Source organism: Colobus angolensis, unplaced genomic scaffold (assembly GCF_000951035.1).
Source record: "Colobus angolensis palliatus isolate OR3802 unplaced genomic scaffold, Cang.pa_1.0 Scaffold543, whole genome shotgun sequence".
Lineage (NCBI taxonomy): Eukaryota > Metazoa > Chordata > Mammalia > Primates > Cercopithecidae > Colobus > Colobus angolensis.
In genome coordinates this window covers 1,103,038-1,130,959 of record NW_012118966.1, presented here as the reverse complement: position 1 = coordinate 1,130,959, position 27,922 = coordinate 1,103,038, and the positions used below count along the sequence as shown (strand labels likewise).

The 27,922-nt window shown below is 36.2% G+C and overlaps 1 protein-coding gene and 1 pseudogene across 2 annotated transcripts in view; one reads left to right on the top strand and one right to left on the bottom strand.

Moving 5' to 3' along the window:
- LOC105525587 (chromosome unknown open reading frame, human C12orf50) overlaps positions 1-2,688 on the top strand; it is a 32,500-nt gene extending 29,812 nt beyond the window's left edge. For both annotated transcript variants that reach the window (XM_011961264.1, XM_011961263.1), the window contains exon 13: positions 2,378-2,688. In XM_011961264.1, coding sequence (XP_011816654.1) covers positions 2,378-2,403 — 26 coding nt within the window. In that variant the 3' untranslated portion in view covers positions 2,404-2,688. The remainder of the gene's footprint in view (positions 1-2,377) is intronic.
- Positions 2,689-26,155: 23,467 nt separating this feature from the next.
- The window catches only part of LOC105525586, a 3,569-nt pseudogene continuing 1,802 nt past the window's right edge, over positions 26,156-27,922 (bottom strand).

Below are 27,922 nucleotides of genomic sequence, written 5' to 3'. Positions count from 1 at the left end.
CCGAGTAGCTGGGACTACAGGCGCCCGCAACCGCGCCCAGCTAATTTTTTGTATTTTTAGTAGAGACGGGGTTTCACCGTGGTCTCGATCTCCTGACCTTGTGATCCACCCCCCTCGGCCTCCCAAAGTGCTGGGATTACAGGCTTGAGCCACCGCGCCCGGCCCCCAGGTTGTTCTTTTGCTGAACAGCTTGGTATCTTTTTCCAGACTGTCCTGGGCTGGTTCGGTAGATATGGAAATCTACAGTGGATAAAATGCTTTCGATTACTTCTCAGACAACTGAACATTTTAGAAAAAGTTCCAGTTAGGGAACTTCCACTGACTACAACTGTGACTCAAGGCACAGATGTGTGTTATACGTTTATATACTGGGGACGACTGTTTTCCATTTTTCCCCCTTCTTTCCCAAATCATACTGTGCTGCGAGAGAACTCTGCAGCAGTGCTATTTAATTGATTATACTTTCTCTTAATTTTGTGTGAATTTTCACATGTGATAGCACTGAATTTGGGGGGTGGGGAAAGAGGTGAAGAGTTGATGAAAATCCTGGGTGAAACTTGAAATTGTTGAGCTCTATAGCCTTTTCTCCTATTGTCCTCTTATGGGTGAGGTGATATTTGGAGTATTAAGGGATGTGCTCCTCCCTTAGCCGTGTCGTAATGACTTCTCTTGTCTTTCAGTAGCCTTCTCCCCTCCCATCCCAGATAAACATGAATTATAGAAGGATTTGGGAAAGGAAGGGTCACTTCAGCACATAATACTTGTACCATCTATGTCTGGTACTAAATGGCTGTATTGCAATTCCCAGATGCAATCTAGGCAGAAAAGCTTTGATGAGAAATTTTTCAATGTTAAACCTGGGTTAGGGGGAAGATAAGCCATGTGTAATATGAGAGGACTGAAGACAGCTTCTTGAGATTTTTCGAGTGCTAAGATTGCGTGGGAGGGCAGTTCACATTCTTGTGAGCCTCAAGTGGGAGAGAGTTCATGGGAGAGAGGACCAGTGGGTCCAAATGAAGTCTTCTGGCTGGGGTTAAAAGGATAAGCACCAGAAAGAGGCTCTTGTTGAGCCATATTGGGGTGGGTCGGTATTTAACTGTAATCTCGACAGATTGCTTCTGTCAGAGAGCCAAGGAGAAACTGAGCCAGCATCCACTGACCAAATCCTTGTTAATTAAACTATAATCTGAGGACTAGCTGCAATGGCATCACCTGGGAGCTTTTTTAAAATGTAGAATCTCCATCTCAGACCTGCTGAATAAGAATCTGCGTTTTTAGCAACGTTCCCAGGTGATTAAGATACACATTAAATTTCAAGAAACCTTAGACTGGGTATCTAGACCACCATTAAAGAAAAATAAGAGCCCAGCACAGGACCCACCCATGTCAGGACTGTTGCAATTATATTATCTTACTAACTCTCTCACAGCAACAACCATTCTCTCCTGTTCCACTTCCAGAAATTAGGATCAGTAGCAGGGAGGTGGGGTACAGAGAACCCTGAGAAAAAATTTTAAATCTGAATGTGACTGAAATATAAAAGTGAGATGCCTAATAAATCATTGAATTGGACTAAATTTATATGCAGAGGAAGAATGAGGACTTAAGAAATTAGATTTTATAATGAAATAGATTGTTTTCTTATTTTCTTTTGATTGGGAAATGCATAACCTCAAAATGTTTATCTTTCCCAATTGTTGTCATCACCAGAATAGGAAGAGAAAGATTAGCTTATGTTTCTTCTTGCACATATTCCTGCAAGGTCACAGAGCAACATTTTCAACATTTCCCAGTGGACAGATGGACTGCTGGAGGAAAGGAGGCAGTAAACACAAGCTGCCATGAGTCTGTTCCTCTAGGGCACTGGCAGCCAAGGCCACAGAAGTGTAAATGGGCAGGAGAAGCCTTTTGGAAAAATGTTATTGGATACTGTGGGGATAATGAAATAATAGAGGAGAATGCACATGCCTGTGGGAATTAGGGGCAGGAGCTGAAGGCAACTGGAGATGTCATTCTCATTGGTGACCTTCTCTTGAGGCCACATGTCCTTTGTAATAGGGATATTGCTGGTGTGAAGGAAGGTGCTTGTCTCCATATGACGGAGCCTTCGTTCTGTTCATTCTGCATGTCCCATAGGACAGCCTTATATATGGTGTCACTTCCATTCTTTTCCACCCCTCCATCCAAAGGCAAAACATAGTATGCATCAAAAAGAAGTGGACTATTTGAATGGCATTTTGAAAATTTATAAGTCAAAGCAGTAAGATTAGTTTTTCTTTGTCTTTAGATTTATGGCAAGAAATTAGCAAAAGAAGAACAAAATATCGGTGCACTAAACAAGAAAATAATTGAAATATTTTGCGTATTTTATTATTAGAGCCAAGAAGAAATGGGAGCAAGTAAACCTGGAGGTTGAGAGAAGAGAAAAATGAGAAAAAAGTGCCAGACATCATCTGATTTACAATCAAAAATGAAAATTCCAAGAATGAGATACTCAAGTACTCCATGCTACATAGTGGATAGCCAAAGATGATAAAAATGCAAATTCTGAAAATAAGATGCAGGAAGTACATTGTGCTCTTTCAAAACTGATAAAAATGCAAATTACCAACAGCTGCCAGTGTATTTATGTAGGTCTGGAATTCACTTCGTGCATTACTCCAAACATTTTAATAAAATTTAAAAGTTTGACAATTAAAATCATTCTTTAATTGTAAACCAAGTTAGATTGCACAGATTGAGAAGGAAAATTGTACCTTTGATTTCTGTTTTGCGATATTCTTTATGGAGGAAACCTCACTTCTTATTTCTTTACCTGGATTTTAAGCTGGGCCCTCAGCAATGATAACATATAAAATATAAATAAATTGAACGAAGTCCCAGCTTTACAGTTTGGTGATGAATGTGTTAGAGGGATTCCAATAGAAATACACTTTAATGCGTGGTAGAAAGAGACAAAGATGGATTTATTATTCAGGGCAGTTGTTGAACAATGTTTTAATTGGCAGTTACAAAATCTGTCTGCTGAGGTTTGCTAGATTCAAACAGAAAAATAAACATTTTCCTACCATGAAAATAAAAATTATATGATTATATTGGAGTAAAGGACAAGCTTAAGAAAACAGTGAATGAATAACATGGTGTTCCAAACGTCTTAGTGATATTTTAAGGAATTAGTAACTCCAGAAGCATAAATATTTACAAGTGAAAGAGAGACATCATTTGAAAACCAATTTTGATTTCTTTTTGCCCTTTTTAGAATTGTGTTTTGAATAGTACTTGTAAATTTAATTTTTAAAATTGTCATCAAAATGAACCACCTGCAGGGACTGAAACAAAAACTTAAAAATTTATTCTTTAAACTGAAAAACACATTTGAAAGCAATATAAATAATTAACATTTAAAATGATGTAACATTTAAAATGATGTTTTTGTAACTTTGTAGTATTTATACTTCTGAGTTTATTAAAGCTTAGAAATTCACTAAGACTTTGGGAAGTCTCATTTATATTTGCATGCATTTTATGGTTATTATCAGTTTTTTCAATATTTATTGGGGAAAGGAATCAGGGTTCTTAGAAATATTTTATTTTACAGCATCTTTATAATATGTGGAGTAATAAAGCCTAGTTTTTGGCTTCTAATGGTGCTGTGTGTACACACTTTCAATAAAATGGGAATATAGGTATTTATTTTTTGTCAAGGCAGCAGATAGAAATGAAAACTGTGGGCTGGGTGCAGTGGCTTATGCCTGTAATTGGAGTACTTTGGGAGACCGAGGCAGGTGGATCTCTTGAGCTCAGGAGTTTGAGACCAGTCTTGGAAACATGGTGAAACCCCGTATCTAACAAAAATAAAGAATTAGCTGGGCGTGTTGGTGCATACCTGTGGTTCTAGCTACTTGGGAGGCTGGGGTGGGAAGATCACTTCAGCCTGGAAGGCAGAGGTTGCAGTGAGCCAAGATTGTGCCACTACAATCCAGCCTGGGTGACACAGTGAGACCCTGTCTCAAAAGACAAAATAAATAAATAAATAAATAAATAAATAAATAAATAAATAAATAAATAAAATGAAAACCGTGCCAGCAAAATATCTTGGTTAGATCGTTTTGAGAGGGATGTAAGAAAATAGCTGAGTTGACAGGCTGTCTAGATTGAAGCTGATAGGAGACACAATTCCATTTAATGAACAGATCTCTGTCCTTCTAAAACTTCAACTAGTTATGCAGAAGAAAAGTTCTAGGAAGACAATCCAAAAGACCTTCCTGAAGTACAAATTCTCAGTGTGTATCTTTATTGTATATTAAATGCTGAAGAATCAATGAGGAATGAGAAGAATCTGAAGGAAGTCCTAAGCGTGATTGTACCCATGTTGTTCCTGAATATAAATGGAAATTTTTATTATGATAAGCTTTGTCTGAAGGATCACGTAGATGACAGCATTAGCCAACTCTGTTTGTGTCATTTAGGAAAAAGGCAATCGGTTTAAATGAGAGTAAACTACAAACCAGGGAGGAAGAACGTAGCAAACCTTAAAATAAGAATATATAGGAGACAACAAAATAAGTAAACAACCAAAAAATCAGCTAGCAAAAACCTATGCTTGCTGATTCCTGAGCATGCAAATAGTGCATTTAAACTTAAGTTGCACAATGCCAGTGGGTGGATAATTGCTTTTCTGTCACATCTAAAAGCTTTTGATACATTCCATGACTTTTCAACATGCAGCATTGATAAAAATGATAATAAAAGTAGCATCTATTAAATGCTTAGTATATTAATTGGCTAAGACTGCTGTAACAAAGTACCACAAACTGAGTGTCTTAAGCAACAGAAATTTATTTGTCTCACAGTTCTGGAGGCTAGAAGTCTGAAATCAAGGTGTTAGCAGGGTTGTTCTTTTCTGAGGGCTATGAGAGAAGCATCTGTTCCAGGCCTCTCTCCTTGGCTTGTAGATTGCTGTCTTTTCCCTGTGTCTCTTCACATGATCGTCCTTCTATATATATCTCTGTGTCCAAATTTCCCCTTTTCATAGAGACACCAGTTATATTGTATTAGGGCCCGTCCTAATGACCCCATTTGAACTTGTCTCTGTAAAGACCCTGTCTCCAAATAAGGTCACATTTTTAGGTAACAAGGATTAGAACTTCAACATATGAGTTTTGAGGGGGACATAGTTTTGAGTAGGTCTCAGACAAATTCACTGTTTATATTCCAGTCTCCCTATGCCTTTAAATCCTTTCATCTATAGTAAACAAAGGCAGATCTGGCATTTCTATCTCATTCACTCTTGGCCATGTTTTTGGCCCATGCTGAAGCCAACAAACCAAACAGAACTGTCTCTTTCTTTCTATCTCTTCCTTTTTTTAAAATTTGAGACAGCATCTTGCTCTGTCACTCAGGCTTGAATGCAGTGGCAGGATCATGGCTCATTGCAGCCTTGGCCTTCTGAACTCAAGTGATCCTCCCACCTCCACCTCCTGAGTAGCTGGGACTACAGACATGTGCCGCCACACCTGGCTAATGTTGGTATTTTCTGTAGAGACAGATTTTCAATATGTTGCCCAAGCTGGTCTTGGACTTCTGGGCTCAAGAAATCTACTCATCTTGTCCTCCAAGACTTCTGGATTACAGGTATGGGCCACCATGCTCAGCCAATTAGAGTTCCTTATAACTCCCCAAGTTGCCACATTAAATGCGGAATCTTTGCACAGTGGGTCTATGTCAATAAATTTGGTTTGATCCAACTTTATTTTCTTTCCACCACTATTCACCACCTTTAGTATCCATTCTCAGATTACTCAGATATATTCCCTGTATTTCAATCTGTATAAATTAGAAAACTCAAGTAGTTCTTTTGGAGTATAGCACACCTCCACATGGATCACACTTTATACCTCATCTTTAGGGGGTTCAGTATAGTTATAGGCCTAGTATCAAAGAAGGATGGTGGGGTGGATCTTGAAGGGAATTAGCATCTTTTAAGGCAACTGTCAGGGTTAATCTCAGATGGAGGTGGAGAGGTTGCTTCTACTGGGAGTGGAGCTACTATTTTTAGTGGTGAAGAAGATTCAGAATGTCCTTATCTTTATCAGAGTCTTGCTAAATATCCCCATTTCAACTTTCAGGATCACATTCCTTCCCAGTCAATGTCCTTACTAGTTGACACCCCCTGCAAGCCTGGGAATTCTATTTGCATTGTAAGTTAACCACTTGCAAGAGGAAATCCTAGGTTTGGTTTTTCAGCAATTTCAGCCTCGTGGCTACAGGAAATAATTATTTCAGGGCAGGTATATGTAACTTTCAGGTCATTTGTGGAATGGAAATGACCTGAGCTGGAAATTCAAATCCTTGAGTTCATCTTTTTCTTTCTCCACTTTCTTTAGGGGTATTAGGGGCAAACAGCAAAGCTCATTATACTTGTTAGTTTGACAAAAATTTTCAAAGGTATCATAAACATTTCAGCAGATCCTTGCCTGTTATAAGTGGTTGATTAGGAGTTTCCAATGGTAATATTTCGCCTATTTCTATTGCCACATCATACCATGAACTAGTAATCTTCTCTCTACAACTAGAAATAGAGTTATTAGTGTGTTTAATCAGATTATAGAGCCAATTCCAGAAACCCCAGAACCGATTCAGAAAACTCATCCTTAGGGTTATACTCCTCTAGAATTATACTTGGTATGAAAATCTGTATTAGTCAGCATTATCCAGAGAAATGCAACCAATAGGATGTGTGTACATGTATAGGAAGAAATTCACTTTAAGAAATTGGCTTGTGAGATTGTGGAGGCTTAGTGAGTCTTAAATCTCATGGGGAAGGCCAACAGGTGGGAGAATCAGAAGATAGTTGTAGTTCAGGTCTGAAGGCAGTCTGCTGGAAACTTCCTTCTTGCTGGGGAGAAGTCAAGTCTTTTATTCTAATCAGTCCTTCAACTGACTGGTTAAGGCTCACCCACATTATGGAAGGTGAACTGCTTTACTCAAAGTCCACCAATTTAAATGTAAATCACATTCAAAATCACCCTCACAGAAACATCCAGAATAATGTTTGACTAAATATATGGGCATCATGGCTCAGGCAGGTTGGCACATAAAATTAACCATCACATTGGACCTGGGATAATCCAGGGTATTTTCACTATATAAGGGCAGGTGGTTAGCAAACTTAGTTTTGTTTTGTCAAATAACCTAACATATCCACAAGTTCTGGGGATCAGGATGTGGACATCTTTGGGGAGCCATTTTGTTCTGCCTAACATGACTACCTTTCATATGCATAATAAAAATAGTTGTTACTATGTAGCAGAAACTATACTACATCAAATAACTCACTAAAAAATTAAATCTTCTCTTCACCTAAACAAACAATGAGATATGAAGAAGCCACCCTGGGCCACCCCGGGCTAGAGATGTCAGTCTTGGAGCCATTATGTTAAGTCTCCTCATCAAGATTTCTTCCCCATTACCTTCCCTTTTCACTTCTGTAAGGGTGGTATAGATATGCTGTTTATCTTCCTATCTGTTACTCAAGCACACATCAAAATATACAACTTGTGAATACTACATTTAATTTTGAGTTTTCTGGCAACCAAGACAAGAAAGAAAACATAGTTATATCAGAAAATTATACTAATGCTCCACAAAAGCGCTTTTTTTAAAGTACTACTTTTGAAATGAAACACATTTTGTGTAGATCTAACTGAAATTCATTCAATAAATGTTAAAAGAGCACCTTTGAGATCAAGCCCTCTGCTACATGTTACAGATATAAAGATAAATCAGGTCTTTCTCTCTAAATGCTTCTAATATAATGAGTGATGCAAACAAATGATTTAAGCACTTATGTGATGTACTGTGTGCCACAGTGGAAGTACAGAATAGATGTTGTGGGACTGTAAGAGAAGGCATATTTCACAGATACTTCACCTGACAGTCTTGCTTGGCATTGTGTGGTTTGCAAGATTTCTTAAACATTTCTTGCTGCTAACATTCCTCTATATGAGGAGTTGTGTCGACTTATCGTCCTGCATGTGGTGGTGGCCTGTCTGGACACTGGGACTACTGTAGGATAAAGGAGGAATTGTTAAATTTTAAGGAGCACTTCCTTTCCATTTTAAAACAGAGAACTTGTGCTTATGTGTTCCTTAGAGAAATGTTGCCAAGAACATTAGTTTTAGAGTGAACTTTTCTACTTGGACACCCACCTGCATTCCATTATGTGATTATACTAAGCATACTGATTAGCTTATTTATTCTCCCATTAGTCTATGAGTGTTTTCAAGAAAAGAACAATGTCTTTCCTTCTTTATATTTCTCACACCTGACATTTAATTGATACTTAATATTTATTGAGTGATCTAATACCTGTCACTTAAGTTTCTTTTCCTCGGATCAACCAGAACAGTCATTAGAAATGTGGATAATTGCCATGAACCTTGTGTTTTGAGTGACTCACACTGGCTAAGAACTCCTCAGTGCCATGGAGACATGCTCCTCCTTCTAGGGTATGCTCTAGAACCAGGGACGCTGAATTCCTCTGTTGTAATTACCCTGAGGTCATTTGCAGTGCTATATGAGCCTCTCCCCCAAAATAGTGCCTCAAAGGGTAAACCTTGCTATCAGATGGGTGGAGAAGGAGAAATTGTTTACAGGATGTTAAAGGAGGTGGAGAACGTGGGCTGTTCTGTCCATACATGTGCACAGGGTCTTGAGTCTTAGGACATATTATAGCAGGGAATGGGAGGAGAAACAGGATGCAATTCTTTCCAGGAGCCTGAGGCTTTTCATGTTCTACTTCCTAGAGTAGAACTCTGAGTTGTCCCAGGATTCTAAATATAAACCTGGTTTTCTATAACATTATGTAGATATATTTGGTAGCTATATTTGGTAGGTTTATTTATAACTTTAAAATATTTAGGTATATGGTGTATAAGTCTTCATATTTACTCTTGCCTGTGGCTCTGCAAATAATCCACTTAGCACACACAGGCAAAAGAGCAACATTTTCTGTCTAATTATCATTTTTTTCCTGTCAGTTCTGTAACACTTGCAATTTTCACATGGATTGTTTCTTGTTTCTTTTATTATGCAAACTATAGACAGAAGGAGAAAGACTGGCTGTAACAAGAGTCTGTTTTCTTGCCAGGGATTTGTCATCTTAGCAAAGGAGCTAGGCTGAGCAGAGAGGCTGTGTTAATTACATTTCTAGAGTATTTCAGATGGAGAATGGATCACACAAAAGTATAATTTCAAAATAATTTCTATTTTTTATTCTATACATCCCAGGTAATTTATGGGGTTATTGTTATATGAAATTGTTGTAGTTATTAAGGAAGCTTTGGGCAAAATCATTAGGTCTGTGTACCATTCTGCTAAAAGTAATGCATAGCGTTGTTGTTTGCTATTAACTAGAGAGTGATTTGGACAAGTAATTCAAACATCTTTAGTCTATAATCTCTAACATTGAAAATCTGTAGAAAAATAGGCCTAAGATCTAGAATAAATTCATAATTTATACCTAGGGACAGGATAAGATTCTCTTAAGTGATTATTTTTTCCTCAATAATTTCCATGCTACTTTCCTCTTATCACATTACTATTTGTTGTAAAAATAAGGTCTCTCTCTCTCTCTCTCTCACACACACACACACACTCACACACACAGACAGAGAGAGAGAGAGAGATAGAAAAAACTTAGTGCCTGGCACATAATAACTAACTACCTGGTAACTTGTAGCTGATATGAAAAAAACAGTTGTAAAGAATGAAAATAACAGATTTCAGTTTCCAGAAGTATGGTAAACTATATATTCAGATATTTTTTTTTCTGGAATAACACACCCAACTATGTCATATTTAGAAACAAAACAAAATGCAACAAAAGCATTTTTTTCAGTGTATATCAGAACAGGTTGGGGAGAAAAGGGATTACCTCAGAGGCTAGAATGACAAAGAGAGAATCCAGAGGAGTAAGAAGAATTAGAGCTGGTGTTTGTCCTCAGGTATGCATAAGTCTCTGCCATAGATTGTTAACTTCAATGGTCCATGAATAGGGGAATAAGAGACAAAGTTTAGGGCATGACCAGAGTTGGGGGTTACAAAATGCCAGGACCCATTAATGGTGAACTACAAAGGAGGGAACTAGAAAATGAATCCTTACTTTGCAGACAGAGGCAGTGTTAGTATATATCTTCTTCTAGCATTTCTAAAGATTTTAACTTTTTCAGGTGAATTTTGAGCTTAATTCACATGATCAGGATGTCCTAACAAACTTCAAGCCTAAAATGTAGTATTAAGTGTCCTGAAATCGATCTTGCCTCCAGGTACCTGGATGAAGCAAAAGTAAATAATTTGTAGTCTCTGGCTTCTAAACTTAGGCTTCAAGGAATCACCGAAGATAAAGTTCCAAATAACTTAAACATATAACCCACCCTCCAGTACTAAACATATAGAAATAGCCATTGAGTCAAGAGTAGCAACAAATGACAGAATCAGACCTGCAAAAAGTAATTAAAAGGTAAAGAATGCATTGAAAACATAAAGAATTGATAGAAGACTATTAACATTGACTAGAAATATTTGAAAAGAAATCATATAGAAAATTTAAAGTGAAAATAAAATAGCAGGAATAACATAGGTGTGATAATAAAAGATTGGGTAAAAAGATTAGATATGCTACTGAAAAGAGTACATGTTGAAGACTGTATTTGAATAAATTTGCCATCATGTATCACAGACTAAAAATGAAAAATAGAAAAGTAAAGAGAGACGGAGAATGGAGTAAGAGTGTCAACCTGTATCTTCTAGATAAGACAATAGAGAAAATGGGAAAGATATGATAAAGGAAGTGGTTGTAAAAATTGTTGAAAAAAACACCATCCTCAGACATAGAAAGCCCTGTGGATCAAAAAATAAAAAAGAAACAAACAGAAACCCTCATCTGCACTCTCTATCTTTAAATAGCAGTACACCAACAATATCATCTTAAGCAGGGAGAAAAGAGTTTAACCACAAAGAAAGAAATATTATGCTGATATTTACTCTCAAGAGGAACAAAGCCAGATAATAATGGAATAATCAATGCACTTAAATAATTAGCAATCTAAAGCCTGTAATCCCAGCACTTTGGGAGGCTGAGACTGGTGGATCACGAGGTCAGGAGATCGGGACCATCCTGGCTAACACAGTGAAACCCTGTCTCTACTGAAAAAATAAATAAAGCTAGCCAGGAGAGGTGGCGGACGCCTGTAGTCCTAGCTACTTGGGAGGCTGAGGCAGGAGAATGGCGTAAACCCAGGAGGCGGAGCTTGCAGTGAGCTGAGATCTGGCCACTGCACTCCAGCCTGGGTGACGGAGCGAGACTCCGTCTCAAAAAGAAAAATAAATAAAAATAAAAAATAATAATAATAATCAGCAATCTAGAAAAATTCCCAGTCATTTTTCAAAAATTTAATAGAAATTAAAACCTGTTAGAAAAATCCAAACAGATTTTTTTTTTCCCCAAATCAAAATCTAAAGTTACTTCTGAATTATATTCTTCTGGAAAAAGAAAAGTGATTTACAAAAATAATCTGAGAGGCATAGGGAATTGTTACCAATGAACATAACATGTGGTTTAATTTAACAAAACAATAATTATATAAAGCAACAATAATACTTTCTAATTTGTAAGTTATAAAAAAACAAGGTAGAATTAAAATCTCAGACCATTTATAAGCAAGTTATAACAATAGGTGACCAGAGTTAAGTCAACTTGAGTTCTTTGTATAGTTGAACATGCAAGGGTGTGTGGATTGTGCTGTATGCATTCAAGGGGAAATAGATCATAATCCAAACACAATGTGCGGCCCTGTAGCTATACACAGTGAGCCTGAAGGGTAAGATATAATTTTGATGTTGTTAAATTAGCCATGCATGCCAAAATTTATAGAATAACTGTAAGAAAACAGAAGTCATATCATATTACTGCTAAATTGGTAGAAAGAATAAAATGGAATAAAAAAGAAATAAAAAATAAAGAAAAGTTTGTATAAAAAGCACAAAATAAAGTAGCAAAAATAAAATGTATTAGTAACTATCATGTAACTTGGGCAAATTATAATGGATAAATATTTTTATATCCAGCAGTATGATATTTAAAAGAGACCCATGTAAAACTTCCAAACACAGAACGACAGAAAAAATGATAGAAAAATATATATTGGTGACTACTAATGAAACTACTTTTTTCAAATGAAAAAAGCAATATTAGCTTTTTTTCATTAGTAGTCACCTATATATTAATTAATTAATTAATGTAATGTAAAAGACCATTATGACAGAAAAACATGACTAGGAACATAAAAGTTTCTATTCATCAAGCACAAACAATGCTGTTCCTTTGTACCTAACAATAAATTTAAACATATATAAAAATAGAAATGGACAGAACTATATAAAGATATTAATCTTTCACCATTATCATAGTAAACAAGATAAACACCACACTCAGCAATTGATTGATCAAGTACACATTAAATAAAGATATAAAAGATTTCAACCAATTAACAAGCTTGACCTAATGATACATAGGCTAGTGTTATAAGCAGAATTCTAAGATGTTCTCCAGGCTTCCTGCTTCCACCCATGGTATACATGAACTGTAAAGCCCCAGGACTGTGCATATGATGGAATATCTTTCCCATGATTAAATTCTGATATATAGCACATTTGACTTTAAGAAAAGGATATTACTCTTGGTGAATACAATCTAATCAAATAGGCATTTAGGAGGTTCTGAGTTTTTATCTTGAAGAATGAAACTAGCATCACAAAAGGGAAATAGTGCAAGGGAGATTCTGTTGCTGGCTTTGAAGATGGAAGGAGCCACATGACAAGTAATGTAGGTGATATTTCAGAGCTAAGAGTGGCATCCAGTTGAAAAAAAATGGAGACTTCAGTCCTACAACAACAAGAATTGAATTCAGTCAACAGTAAGAGTGAACATGGAAGCAGATTCTTCCTTAAATTCTCCAGAAATTAATACAACTGTGCTAAGACACAGCTCAGACAATTTTGACATACCATGGACCTCTGTCAAGAACCATACTATGAGCTAAAAAATGAATTTTGTTAAAGTAGCTAAGTTTATGGCAATCTGTTACACAGCAATAGCAAACTATACAACTACTATGTTCAAGAGCTGGAGAGCTTACATTTTTCAAAAGCACAAATGCACCATTTATGAAAACTGACCACAAATTTGACCATAAAGCAAGTCTCAACAAATTTCAAAGAATATTTTTATATGTACAACATATTTTGTGATAATACAATTTTGTAAGATTCCACAAAAAATGAATAAAGATATCCATTGAAGTGATAATTAAAAGGCATATTTCTAAATAGTTTGTGAGTCAAAGAAGGAAGCAATAAAAATTAAAATATTCTCAATAATAAACGTTAAGAGTTCTACATATCAAAATTTTGGGAATGCAGCTAACTAGCAACCTAGGAATATAAATAATCTCCCTTAAACTAATGAATGCCATCGTGTTTACACTCTTAATCTCCCTTAAACTGATGAATGACATCTATAAAATCCCACAACAACTAATTATGAATTCTAAAAAAAAATCCTATACGTTGAAGATCAAAACAATGGGGCTTACTGTCAAGATGAGAAAGAAGTAATAAAACCTATACTAATTGGAATTAAGTAAAGAAATGGCATTTTTTTAGGTGACATAATTATCTATATAGAAATCCCCAAGTATTTGTGGACAGATTAGATTTATCAAGAGTGATGAGCTCATTCTGCATATAAGCTTGATATACATAAGTCAATTGTATTTCTTATATACTAACATATGCTTAGAACTAGCAACTTAGGCAAAAAAGAATGCATTTATAAATGCAACAAAAATATAAGGCATTTAAGAATAAAACTAGCAAAATAGTGCAAAAGTTTTGTGCAGAATCTATAAAACTTTAATGGAAGTTAACAAACAAATAAATGGAGTGCCATACTATGTTCATCGGTAGACAGACACAATATATTAAAAATGTCATTTATCTGCAACTTGACTTATTCAATGTCATGTCCATCAAAATTCTAACAGGCTTCTTCTTTTTTTTTTTTCTGTTCACAAAGTTTGATGAGCTTATTCTAAAATTAATATGAAATTCCAAAGTCTTTAGAATATTCAAGACATTACTAACAAAGAAGAGTGATGTATGGAGAGTTGCCTTATCAAATATCAATATTTATCCTAAAGCTATCTAATATTATAGAGCTATATTTAACATTTGTTACAGCATAGTATTGGGATTGTCATCATATTTGAGGCAAAATGGAAGAGAGTAGAGACCCCAGAGAACGAACTTATATATCTATGTAAACTGATACATGAAAGAGGTAGTATTACAGATCAGTAAAAAAATGGAAATATTATTAAATAAATATATTAGACAAAGACCAATAGAACAGAATAGTAAAGCAAGAAATAAATCCATATTTTTACAGCCAATTGATTTTCAACAGAGTTGCCAAAAACATTCTCTGGGTAGAGGACAGTGTCTTCAATAAATGGAACTGGGCAAACTGAATATCTATCTACAGAAAAATAAAACTAGATCTCCATCTCTCACTATATATGAAAATCAAACGAAAGTGGAGTAAAGATTTAAATGTTAGATCAGAAATGATGAAACTACTGGAAGAAAGTGTAGAAGAAACACTTCAGGAAATTGGTCTGGGCAAACATTTTATGGAGAAAACCTTAAAAGCACAGGAAACAAAAGTAGAAAAACAAATAATTGGAATTATATCAAACTAAAAGCCTTCTGCGGAGTAAAGGAAACAATGACAGAATGAAGAGGCAACCTGCAGAATGGGAGAAAATATTTGCAAACTATTTACCCAGCAAGGGATTAATATTGAGAATATACAAGGAACTCAAACAGCTCAATAGGAAAAAATAACCCAAATATTCCAATTAAAAAATGGGAAAATAAGTTGAATAAACATCTCACAAAATAACACATGCAAATGACCAACAGATATATGGAAAAATGTTAAACATCACTAATCATCAGGGAAATGCAAGTCAAAACTACCATGAGATATCGTCTCACCTTAGAATGGTCATTATAAAAAAGACAAAAAATAACAAATGCTTGTGAGGATTCAGAGAAACGGGAACTGTTATACACTGCTGATGGGAATGTAAGTTGGTACATCCATTATGAAAAACATTATGGAAGTTCCTAAAAACTAAACTACCATATGATCCAGGAAAGCTAGTAAAGGGTATATATCTAAAAAGGGAAAAAAATCAGTACATTGTATTGGTATCTGTACTCCATGTTTATTGTAGCAGTATTTATAATAGCTAAGATATGAAATCAACCTGAGTGTCCGCCAACAGATGGATAAAGAAAATGTGGTATATATACATAATATAATACTACTTAGCAGTAAGAAGGAAAGAAATTCTGTCATTTGCAGCATCATGGATGAGCTTGGAGGACATTATATTAAGTGAAATAAGAGAGGCACAGAAAGGTAAACATTGCATGTTCTCACTTACACCTGGAGGCATAAAAAGTTGATCTCATGGAAGTAGAGAGTAGAATAGTGGTTACTGGAGGGTTGGAAGGCTGGGGAGAGGGGAGACAGCCAGAGGTTGGTTCATGGTTGCAAAAGTACTGCTAGATAGGAGAACTAAGTTCTAATATTCTATTGCACTGTAGGGTGATTACAATAAATGATTTATTGTACATTTTTCGAATAGTTGAAAGAATGGATTTTGATTCTTCTCAACATTAAGAAATGATAAATTTAGGTGTTGAATATGCTAATTACTCAGATTTTTATCATTACACATTATATACATGTATCAAAACATTACACTGTACTCCATAAATATGTATGATTAGTATGTGTTGATTAAAAGTAATAAATAAAAACATAAATAAATATGTTGGGGGAAATGGGTATCCACATAGAAAAAAAGTGAAAATAAATCTGTAATCTCACACACAAAGGTAAATTTCAGGTAAATCAAGCACTCAAATGTCACGGGCAGAACTTTAACATTTACAAAAATAATATGTTGAATGTATACATGAGTTATAGCAAATTTAGAAGCATACCACTGAATTAAATTATTGTTATGCTTCCCAATATACGAATAAAGAAAAGAAAGGCAACAGAGAAGCCAACAGTTCCAGTCCTAAAGTCACGTAGAACCCCCTAAATGCACTTTCCAAATAAACAAGGACATGTTTCTAAGAAATTAAGCACTATTCCTCTGACTTTCATCACTTATGGGCTGTGTTTTCATGATATTTATCTTCTTACTTAAGTCATTATTCTTGGTTGTACATAACTTAGCTATCAGTAAAATGATTATAAATTTGTACCTAAATTCTCTTTTCTTCAATTTATTTGAGTGACCCAAATAGCTTGTTTTTAACTCTAATTTTAGGATATGTCACTGTTATCTTTAAGAAAAGTTTACTAAAGACAGCTATTTATTTGAAAACACTTTTTGGCTCCTTTTACCATAAGCTGCCATTTGACATGGAGATGAAAGTTCTAGTTCAACAGTTTCCTTTTACTTACACTTAGTTTGCCACAAATTGAAACCTCAACTTCCTGGCAAAAATAAAAGCCACAACTTCTACTTCGCTCCTGGCATAAACTCAAAAGGACAATTTGTGCCATTTGTAAGTTAATCAAAAGAGATTATGCAAGGCAAGGCAGGCAGAACTCTGGGCTCCAATTTAATGTGCTTTGAGTTGGCTTTGCTAGATGGTCCTGTTTATGAAGATAATGCCCCTATTGCCAGGATATGTTTATGTTCTTTTCCCCCAGGGAAAAGATTGCCATAGAACAAATTAAAGGCGATTAGCAGAAGGTTGGGTAATTGCCAATAAATTCAGTAAACTTTCATGAACTTTTAAGCCAAAATGGCCTTTTTAAGGGTCCTCATTTTGCTATTTGTTAGTTGTTTGACCTTGGAGGAAATACTTAACCTCTCTGAACATTAATTTCCTCATTTATAATAATAATTTTCTGATAAGGTTGTTACAGGGATTGGAGATAGTATATTAAGTACCAAGAGTTGTGACTAGCTAGTGGTTGGTTTTCAGTAAATGGTACCCATATATTATTATTGAAAAATATTTGACAGGTTATTATCATTTACTGATCAACATAATAGAAATAATATGATTGTGCTTTTAGGACATAATCTAATATTTCATTTGCCTAATATTAAACAGGAGCTAAATATAAGTAAGACCTGTATATTTCTGCTGGGGCATGGGTTGGAAATACAGTTCGAAGATGTTTTTGAGAACAGATTAGTAATTCTCACATTCGCTTGCTCCTTGTACATGGGATTCCCTGATGGCTGAGAATGCATTAATTTTTCCCTTTCTTACATTTTTGATTCAGAATCAAATATATATCTAATATTTTAATAGAAATATATTTCTAAAACATAAAAGAACAAAATAAATTTGATACACCACCAAAAATTAAACAATAAAACACAGGTTGTAGCAGAATTTCAAATATGTTTTCCTTTTTCAAAAAATTCTGATTTAATAATGTATACTCTCAAGGCATGCAGCCTTGGGAAATTTCTAGCCCAGAGCATTGTAGCTCTGCATGTAGTCAACTAAATGATTTTCATGGTTTTTCCACAGGAAAATAATTTTAAATTTGCTTCCTCCTGACAACCAGAAGTTTCTCTTTTTCCTCCATAGCTGGTGGGTTATTATGCTTAAAGGAAATAAATTGCTTAGCAACATACTGACTAAATTCTAACAGAAACACAAATTTTTATCAAAAAAAATGTTTTAAATTAAATACAAACATTTATTAGTTAGTTAATGGTCTGCATTATCCACATTATGCTTCTTTCCTCGGCCTAAATAATTAAAAGATGGCTATTCATTGGAAGAAAGTATTCATTTACATAAGTATGCACTTTCTGGATCATCTTCATAATAACATTGTGTCATATAATTTGTAAATTTGGCTCTCTGAAATTTATTAATGTAATATTTTCATGTACTATTATATTAATATGTTTTAATTTACTAATGTAATATGTTAAGGATTATTTATTTTCAGAAGTGCATAAAATTCAGAATTTGCTCCTTGCCAGACTTCATTCAGTGAGGTGCTGGTAAATGCTTAAAAAAAATGGTTCTCAGAAAAAGCAGACCCTATGTGTAGCATTGCTAATTTCCATAGTGTAAAATCTCCTGCAGTGACTGTTTTAAAGCTCCTAAGGTGAAGTCACTGATCTCAAAATTGGGAATAAATGCACACAATTGGCTCTACTGAGCTGGAAAAAGCTCACTCCAGCACATCTTTGCATATTCTCCACATTACAATGACATAATTTAAAATAATCAACTTAAATTTAATTTATATTAACTGAATGCTCATTCTGAATCAATTTCTACTCAAGATATTGGAGTTATCCCTCCAACTGTATTTATATATATTGTATATGTATTTGTTTATTGTCAAATTTTACCCTCAAGAGTAATAGTCTCATGAAGGCAAAGACTTAAGTTCATTTTTGATTTCTTTAAACCTAGAATGATGGCTAACACATAGCAGACAATGAATAAAGATTTCTTGAGTCAAAGGAGACTCAGATGTCAACAAGCTCACAGTCTATCAGAAAATTAAACAAAATGAATTTTAAGGAGATACAGCAACAAAATCATATAATCACCAAGTCTCAGTGTTTCCTAAAGTTAAAAGTTAAACTGTAATAAATTCCATAATGTTATATTAATAAAAATTAGATATGTCCAGCTAACATTATATTTCATTGAAAAACATGTTATATGTTGATTGTGATTCTGCAAAGAATAAGATTGCCTATACCAGCAGCAACAGCAAACCTTTATAGAGTGCTTATTCCGAAGCAGGAATATGCTAAGTGAATAACATATATGGTATTACTGAATTTACCTCTCATCTTATCCTTTCCAATATGCACTAATTTTACCTTCTCATTTTATACACGAGAAAATTGTAGTTCCAAATTGTTCACAAACTTGCTCAAGTAAGTTGCTGATAAGTGCTAGGCCCCATTCTGAACCTAAACCTCTCATTGAGTATAAGTTCTTAACCTAAACAGTCTCCTAAATACTTACCATTTTCTCTGTTTTTTCAAAATAGTATAAATCATGGAGAGTTCACATTTCCATGCTGATGCTTTGCAATTCACAGAAGCAAGATGACACAATTAAGATTATTTTTCAAAGTAAAAGATGCTCCACCATTGACAACAGGATCTCTTTAAAGTGGGCAAGTTGGTCACAGGATTTGAATGAGTCTACTGTTGGTTGTAAAAGGAGGAAATTGGGCCAGATAGATGGATTCATACCTGAATTCTGCCAGCTGTACAAAGAAGAGATGGTACTAATTCTACTGAAACTATTCTTAAAAATTGAGGAGGAAGACTCCTCCTGAGCTTATTCTATGAAGCCTTGATACTAAACCCTAGCAAAGACAAATGAAGAAAGAAAACTACTATATTAGGCCAATATCTCTAATGAACATAGACAAAAACATCCTCAAAAAATCTAGCAAACTGAATCCAGAAGCACATGACAAAGTTAACTCAACATGATCAACTAGACTTCAGTCCTGGAATGCAAGGTTGGTTCAATATACAAAAATCGGTAAATGTGATTGACTCCATAAACAGAGTTTAAAACAAAAACCACACAATTATCTAAATAGTTGCAGAAAAAGTTTTTGATAAAATCCAACATCCCTTTGTGATAAAAACCCTCAAGAAACTAGAGATTAAAGAAAAATACCTCAAAATAATCAGAGCCATCTCTAACAAATCCACAGCCAACATCATATTGACAGGCAAAAACTGGAAATAATACCCTTGAGAACTGAAACAGGTAAGGATGTCCATTCTCACAACTCCCATTCAACAAAATGGTGAAAGTCCTTGCCAGAGCACTCAGGAAAGAGAAAGAAAGAAAAGGCATCTGAATAGGAATAGAAGAAGTCAAATGATCTCTTGCTGGCAATATGATAATATGTAGAAATCCCTAAAAACTCCAACAAAAATATCTGGGAACTGATAAATAACTTCCATAAAGTTTCAGGATACAAAATCAATGTACAAAAATCAGTAGCGGGCGGATCACGAGGTCAGGAGATCGAGACCATCCTGGCTAACACGGTGAAACCCCGTCTCTACTAAAAATACAAAAAAACTAGCTGGGCGAGGTGGCGGGCGCCTGTAGTCCCAGCTACTCGGGAGGCTGAGGCAGGAGAATGGCGTGAACCCAGGAGGCGGAGCTTGCAGTGAGCTGAGATCCGGCCACTGCACTCCAGTCCGGGCGACAGAGGGAGACTCCGCCTCAAAAAAAAAAAAAAAAAATCAGTAGCATTTCTATACATCCAACAATGTTCAAACTGAGTGCCAATTCAAGAATGCAATCCCATTTACAATCACTGCAAAAAAACAAAACAAAACAAAACAAAAAAACAACCTAGGAATCCATCTAACCACAAAGGTGAAAGGTCTCTAGAAGGAGAACTTGTAGTTCTCCTGCTGAAAGAAATCTTAAATGACAGAAAAAAATGGAAAACATTTCATGATCATGGATTGGAAGAATATTGTTAAAATGACCATACTACCCAAAGCAATCTACACATTCAACCCCATTCTTAATCAAGCTACTAATGTCATTTTTCACAGAACTAGAAAAAACTGTTCTAAAATTCATATGGAGCCATGGAACCTGACCAACTGAAGAAATCTTAGGCAAAAAGAACAAAGCCAGAGGCATAATATTACCTGACTTCAAACTATACTATAAGGCTACAGTAACCAAAACAGCATGGTACTAACACAAAAACAGACACATAGACCAAAGAAGCAAAATATAGAATCCATAAATTAAGTTACACACCTACAGTCACCTAATCTTTGACAAAGTTGACAAAAATAAACAATGGGGATAGGACTCTCTATTCAATAAATGGTACTGAGATAGCTGGGTAGCCACATGCAGAAGAATGAAATTAGACTGTGACTTTTTAGCATGTAAAAAATTAACTAAAGATGGTTGAAAGATTTAAATGTAAGACCTGAAACTATAAGAATCCTAGAAGAAAACCTAGCAAATATCATTGTGGACATTGGGCTTGGGAAAGAAATTATGACCAAATCCTCAAAAGCAATTGAAGGAAAACCAAAAACCAAGTGGGATAATTACACTAAAGCGCTTCTACACAGCAAAACAAACTATCAACAGAGTAAACAGACAATCTACAGAATTGGAGAAAATACTCTCAAACTATTCCTCTAACAAAGGTCTAATATCCAGAATTCATAAAGAACTTAATCAAATCAACAAGCAAAAAACAAATAACCTGATTTAAAATTGTAGACAAAGATAAGTAGGCAAAATACACGAATAGACATTTCTTGAAAGAAGACAAGCAAGGGTCAACAAACATATGAAAAATGTTCCACATCAGTAATCATTAGGAAAACGGAAATCAAAAGTCCTATGAGATATAATCTCAGGTCAGTCTGAGTGGCTACTATTAAAAAGTCAAAAAGCAACAGATGCTAGTGAGGCTACAGAGAAAAGGGAGCTCTTAAACACTGTTGGTGGGAATGTAAGTTAGTCCAGATACTATGCAAAACAGTTTGGAGATTTCTCAAAGAACTTAAAACAGAACTACCATTCAACCCAGACATCCCATTACTGGGTATATATCCAAAAGAAAATTGTTCTACCAAAAAGACACATGCCCTTTTATGTTCATCATGGCACTATTTGCAAAGCAAAGACATGAAATCAGCCCAGGTGCCCATTAATGGTGGATTGGAGAAAGAAAATGTGGTGCATATATACCACTGAACACTATACAACCATAAAAAAAATGAAATCATTTCCTTTGCAGCAACATGGTTTCACCAGGAGGCCATTACCTTAAGTCAATCAATGCAGAAACAGAAAACCAAATACAATATGTTCTCACTAATAAGTAGGAGCTAAACATTGGGTTTTCATGGAGATAAACATGGCAATAACAGACACTGAGGACTACTACAAGAGTGAAGAGGGAAGGTGGATAAGGATTGAAAAACTATTGAGTACTGTGCTCAGTACCTGGATTAGGGAAGCAATTGTACCCCAATCACTTCTCACAGGGTCCCTCCTAGGACATGTGGGGATTATGGGAACTACAATTCAAGATGAGATTTGGGTGGGGACACAGTCAAACCATATCAGCAGGGGATGGCGTGGAGTTTGCTGCTTTATGATGGGTAAGGGAGCTCACTTACAACATTTTGAAAGGAGTCCTGTGAAGGAAGTGGGGAAGCAAATTATACAGGTATACCTAGTAGTATTTCTAGGTATAGTATTCCTAGGTATACCTAGGGTCAACACATTCTGAGCAAGAGGGGACAGCAGGCCAGGTGCAGTGGCTCACTCCTGTAATCCCAGCCCTTTGGGAAACCAAAGCTGTTGGATTACCTGAGGTCAAGGGTTCGAGACCAGTCTGACCAATATGGTGAAACCCTGTCTCTATTAAAAATACAAAACTTAGCCAAGTGTGGTGACTGGCGCCTGTAGTGCCAGCTACTCGGGAGGCTGAGGTGGAAGAATCACTTGAACTCAGAAGGCGGAGGCTGCAGTGAGCCGAGATTGTGCCACTGCACTGCAGCCTGGGTGATAGACTGAGCCTTGGGCTTTAAATAAATTAATAAATTCATTAAATTAAAAACCCCCAACAAACAAACAAACAAACAAACTAAACTAAAAGAGAGAGAGTGTGTGTGTGTTGTAAAAGAGGAGGTCAGAGAAATGGGTTGTGGAGGCAGGTCAGAGAGGGATTGTAGGCCAAATTGCAGACCGCAGTCTTTTCTCTGAGAGGTGTGGAAAGCAATTTGAAGTTTTGAGCAGTCATGCCACAATCTGCTTTCCATTTCTAAAGAACTACAGTGACTGGTGAGGCTTAGAGATTCCATGTGGGAGGGGAGCCATGGCCTTAGGGAGACCAGTGAGAAAGTTGTCATCCTAATGCTAGTGAGAGAACTCATGTCTTGGTCAAGATAGTGATGGCAAGGGTGTATTCCAATTTATTCAGCAGGAGAAGCCACAGGTTTTCTCATGGATGTGTAGGATGAGAGGAAGAAAGAGGTCAAGATTAGCTCAAAGCTTTTAGTCTGAACAAATGGAAGGCTGGAGACGAGGAATATGGAGTTTGGTTTTGGCCCGTGTCCAGTTTGAGATGCTTCAGAAGGAATTCCTGCGATGACAATTGAAAATGCTTGTATCTATTTTAAGTATTCATATCTTTAAAATTTCCTAAACCTTAATTCTTATATTAAGTTCTTTAATTAAAATACAATTATTTATTTATTGCTGAGCATAGACTTCTTATAAAATTTCACTAATAGAAGAGGCAAACCCATGAAGAAATCTTGATAAGATACAAATAAACGTCAAAGAAGATATCAGTGTGCTGAACACTAGAGGGCAGCACGATCACTGGACTAGAACAGGAATCTAGCAAGCATTCACAGTAAAACGTTTTATTTGGGTACATTTATTTCTAACTCACTGACGCTAGCAGTAGGAGTCTTCAGAAATGAAAATAAACAAAGCATAACCTTTCATCAAAGACAGGTTTTAGAGAGAAAAAGTAATTTATTTCAGTTTATAAGGGTCCACAGAAGCCCTGATATAGCTGGGGGCTTCTACACTTTTTGAAAATAAAAGCATAAAGCCAGGGGAAGCAGGGGACACTCCAAGGCGTATTGTTCTCTTCATGCTCTTGTTGAAATCATGCTGGCAGCGATGAACTGCATTAGGGTTCAGAAGAGAGCAGCCCAGGTTGCTCAGTTCAAATTTGGTACTCCTCTCAAGAACTAGGGTGCAGCTTTGGTATATGTGCCTCCTCGAAAAGGTGACATTGCTGCCCAAGGCCCTACTTAAATCAGGTGTAGCTGTTGGTGCCAGCAGGTCATGAGTGCTTGAGTCAGGAATGATAACCTTCTTTTTGTCAGGGAATAAAGAAGGATGCAAGAAATAAAACAAGAAAAGAAATAGGGCACAAAGGAAGAAAGAGCAGAGTTGAAGCAAAACTAATGAAACCTTAGGATGAGAACAAAAGTTTACATATTTGAATATGAGTGAAAGAGACACATAAAGTTGTGTAGAACTGGTAATATATTGATTTTTGTTAAAAAAAAATTAGGTAGCTGCTGATATGGATAAATTGTCAGGAGCTAACAAACTAGTTTTAAATTTGAGATAAGGAGGATTGTGTATTGGAGAAATGTAGTTATTTTGGCCAGTTGAAAAGGTGTGTGTGTGTGTGTGTGTGTGTGTGTGTGTGTGAGAGAGAGAGAGAGAGAGAAACAGTTTCTCCAAGTACTGCTTCAACTTCATCTTCTATTAAACTGCTATTCATAGCTAGAAATATATTCAATCAAGGTGTATTTCTTGACAATGGTACTTACAAATATAATGTTCATAGAATGATGTCATGTGTAAAAAATTACTGTTTTTCTTTCTCTTTGGAATAGAGAAGGATATAAATATTTGTTTATACCTTTTTAGAGGGATATTAGGACGTAATAATCTATTGTCCGGAAATCTTGAAGGACAATAGACTAAATACACCAAAAAACCGTGAAGGCAAATTATGAGCATGTATTTACAAAGTGCCATAACTACTAAAACACATTATCCACACTCACTCAAAGGTCCCCATTTTCCCCTTACTTTATTCATCTGTATAATCAGTTACACATTGTTTCTCCTTTCAATCATATTTCCCTGTCTCTTCTAGACACAGAATTTTGAGGCTGAGGCAGGCAGATATTTTGAGGTCAGGAGCTTGAGACCAGCCTGACCAACATGGTAAAACCCTGTCTCTACTAAAACATAAAAATTAGCTGGGAGTGGGGACAGATACCTGTAATCTCAGCCTCTTAGGAGGCTGAGGCATGAGAATCACTTGAACCTGGGAGGCAGAGGTTGCAGTGAACTGAGATCACACCACTGCACTCCAGCCTGGGCGACAGAGTTAGACTCTCTCTCTCAAAAAAAAAAAATTGGTATAAATTTCCCCAGATGCATTAGTTCTTAACCAGAAACAATTTTGCTCCCCTAGGGAATATATGGCAATGTTTGGAAGCATTTTGCTTGTCTCAATTAAGGGAGTGTTACAGGCATCTAGTGGCTAAAGGTTGCTGTTAACCATCTTGCAATGCATAGGACAGCCCCCATCCCCCACAACAGAGTTATCCAGTGTCAAATGTCAGTACTACTAAAGTTGAAAACCCCTGTCACAAAGTGTTATTTAAGCAATAAAAAAATTGTAATGTAAATATTATTAGGCCTGGGATGATCATATTTGTATAAACCCTGAGCCTGGTAAACAGACTGCAGGAGAGAGAGGACCTTCCCAGTGTTGCCCTTTCATAGTTGCAAGCTTTACTCCTTTTGGAGTGGTTCTTGGTTTCAGAATGTTGTTTTCACTCTTTACACTTAGGTGTTAATACTTATGGACACACTCATCTGTCCTTTCTTTGTCAGAAATTCCTGTGCCAGTGTTCTACAATGTATCTGTGGCCTTAGGTTCTTAGAGAGAATGTCAAATAGGTTGAGTTTTTCTCCTCACTGCTAAGGATTGAAGTCATAGTTAAGAAAGAACCTACATTACAGCTTGAAATCACTTTTATCGATGTGCATACTACTTATGAAATTCAACCATTATTCTTTTCTATAATGTGCTGTTGCAGTAGAAGAGGGACTACTCAACCAATAAGATGAGATGAAAAACAAGAAGAACAAAGAACAGAGTGCATAGAGCATGCGTCCAGAGTAGTCAAGACTAACTTTTGAACCTCTCCAACTCTGCACCTTTCTAGTTGAGTGACCTTGGGCGAGTGACCCAACCTATCTCATCCTCTAAGCAAGGAGGATAATGAGGTATCTGTTTTATCATTCAGCTGCATGTGAAATGCCCAGTACAGTGTCTAGTGTGTCGGAAACTTTCAATATTTTTTTTTTAATTCATGCTGTATTAGCTTTAAGTAACTTTAAGATCTTTCTAATATGTCTAGAGACCATTTCACCCACTGCTCTATTTGGCCATCAGTTTTGTCTGTCTTCAGCAATGGTGAAGTGGACACCCTTTCACTGGGGAAGAGAAATCCATGCTTTGTTGCCCTTGTCAAAAAACAAAAATGTTTGAGAGGTGGATGGCAAAGCTGCTGCCACTGGCATCTTTCACATTCACCACATCAAAAGATCCAGAATGTTTCTCTCTGTTCGTGATCACACCAATTCTTCCCAAGGTAGCATCTCCAGTCACAGGATACCAGTGTCAACTGGTTACCACTGTTGAACTTGATGCAATGTGTAATCTTGCCAGTCTCCAAATCAATTTGAATGGTGTCATTTACCTTGATGAGTAGATCCAAGTAGCAGATGGTGTGAGCATCATGAATCACCAGATGAGGGATTCCTTTTGTGACCACAAATATTTTTCTCACTTTGCACAACTTGTACTTGGCCTCCTCAGGTGTGATATGATGAACAGCAAAGTGACCTTTGGTGTCATACAACAGACACAAATTTTCTTCAGTCTTGTCAATGCTGATGACATTCATGAATCCAGCAGGATAGGTTACATCAGTTTAGACCTTGCCATTGATCTTAATGACCCACTGCATGCAAATCTTTTTTTTTTTTCCAACTTTTATTTTCAGTTCAGAGGTACAGGTGCAGGATGTGCAGATTTGTTACACAGATAAACATGTGCCATGGTGATTTGCTGTACAGAACTAATTTACATTCCCACTGACAGTGTAAATGTGTTCCTTTTTCTTCACAACCTCACCAGTATCTGTTGTTTTTCACTTTTTAATTAGCCATTCCGACTGCTGTGAGATGATATCTCTTTGTGGTTTTGATTTGCATTTCTCTGATGTTCAGTGATGTTGAGCTTTTTTTCATATGTTTGTTGGCCACATGTATGTCTTCTTTTGAGAAGTGTCTCTTCATGTCCTTTCCTCACTTTTTAATGTGGTTGTTTCTTTTCCTGTAAATTTGTTTAAGTTTTTTGTTTTATTTTATAGTGCTTTAAGTTCTAGGGTACATGTGTACAACGTGCAGGTTTGTTACATATGGATACATGTGCTGTGTTGGTTTGTTGCCCCCATTTAACACGTCATTTACATTAGGTATTTCTCCTAATGCTATCCCTCCCCATCCCCCCACTACATGACAGGCCCCGGTGTGTGGTGTTCCCCTTCCTGTGTCCAAGTGTTCTCATTGTTAAGTTCCCACCTATGAGTGAGAATATGCAGTGTTTGGTTTTCTGTCCTTGTAATAGTTTGCTCAGATTGATGGTTTCCAGTTTCATCCATGTCCCTACAAAGGACATGAACTCATCCTTTTTATGGCTGCCTAGTATTCCATGGTGTATATGTGCCACATTTTCTTAATCCAGTCTATCATTGATGGACATTTGGGTTGGTTCCAAGTCTTTGCTATCGTGAATAGTGCCGCAATAAACATACGTGTGCATGTGGCTTTATGGTGGCATGATTTATAATCCTTTGGCTGTATACCCAGAAATGGGATCGCGGGATCAAATGGTATTTCCAGTTCTAGATCCTTGAGGAATCGCCACACTATCTTCCACAATGGTTGAACTCCCACCAACAGTGTAAAAGTGGGAGTTTAGACTCCCACCAACAGTGTAAAAGTGTTCCTATTTCTCCACATCCTCTCCAGCACCTGCTGTTTCCTGACATTTTAATGATCGCCATTCTAAATGGTGTGAGATGGTATCTCATTGTGGTTTTGATTTGCATTTCTCTGATGGCCAGTG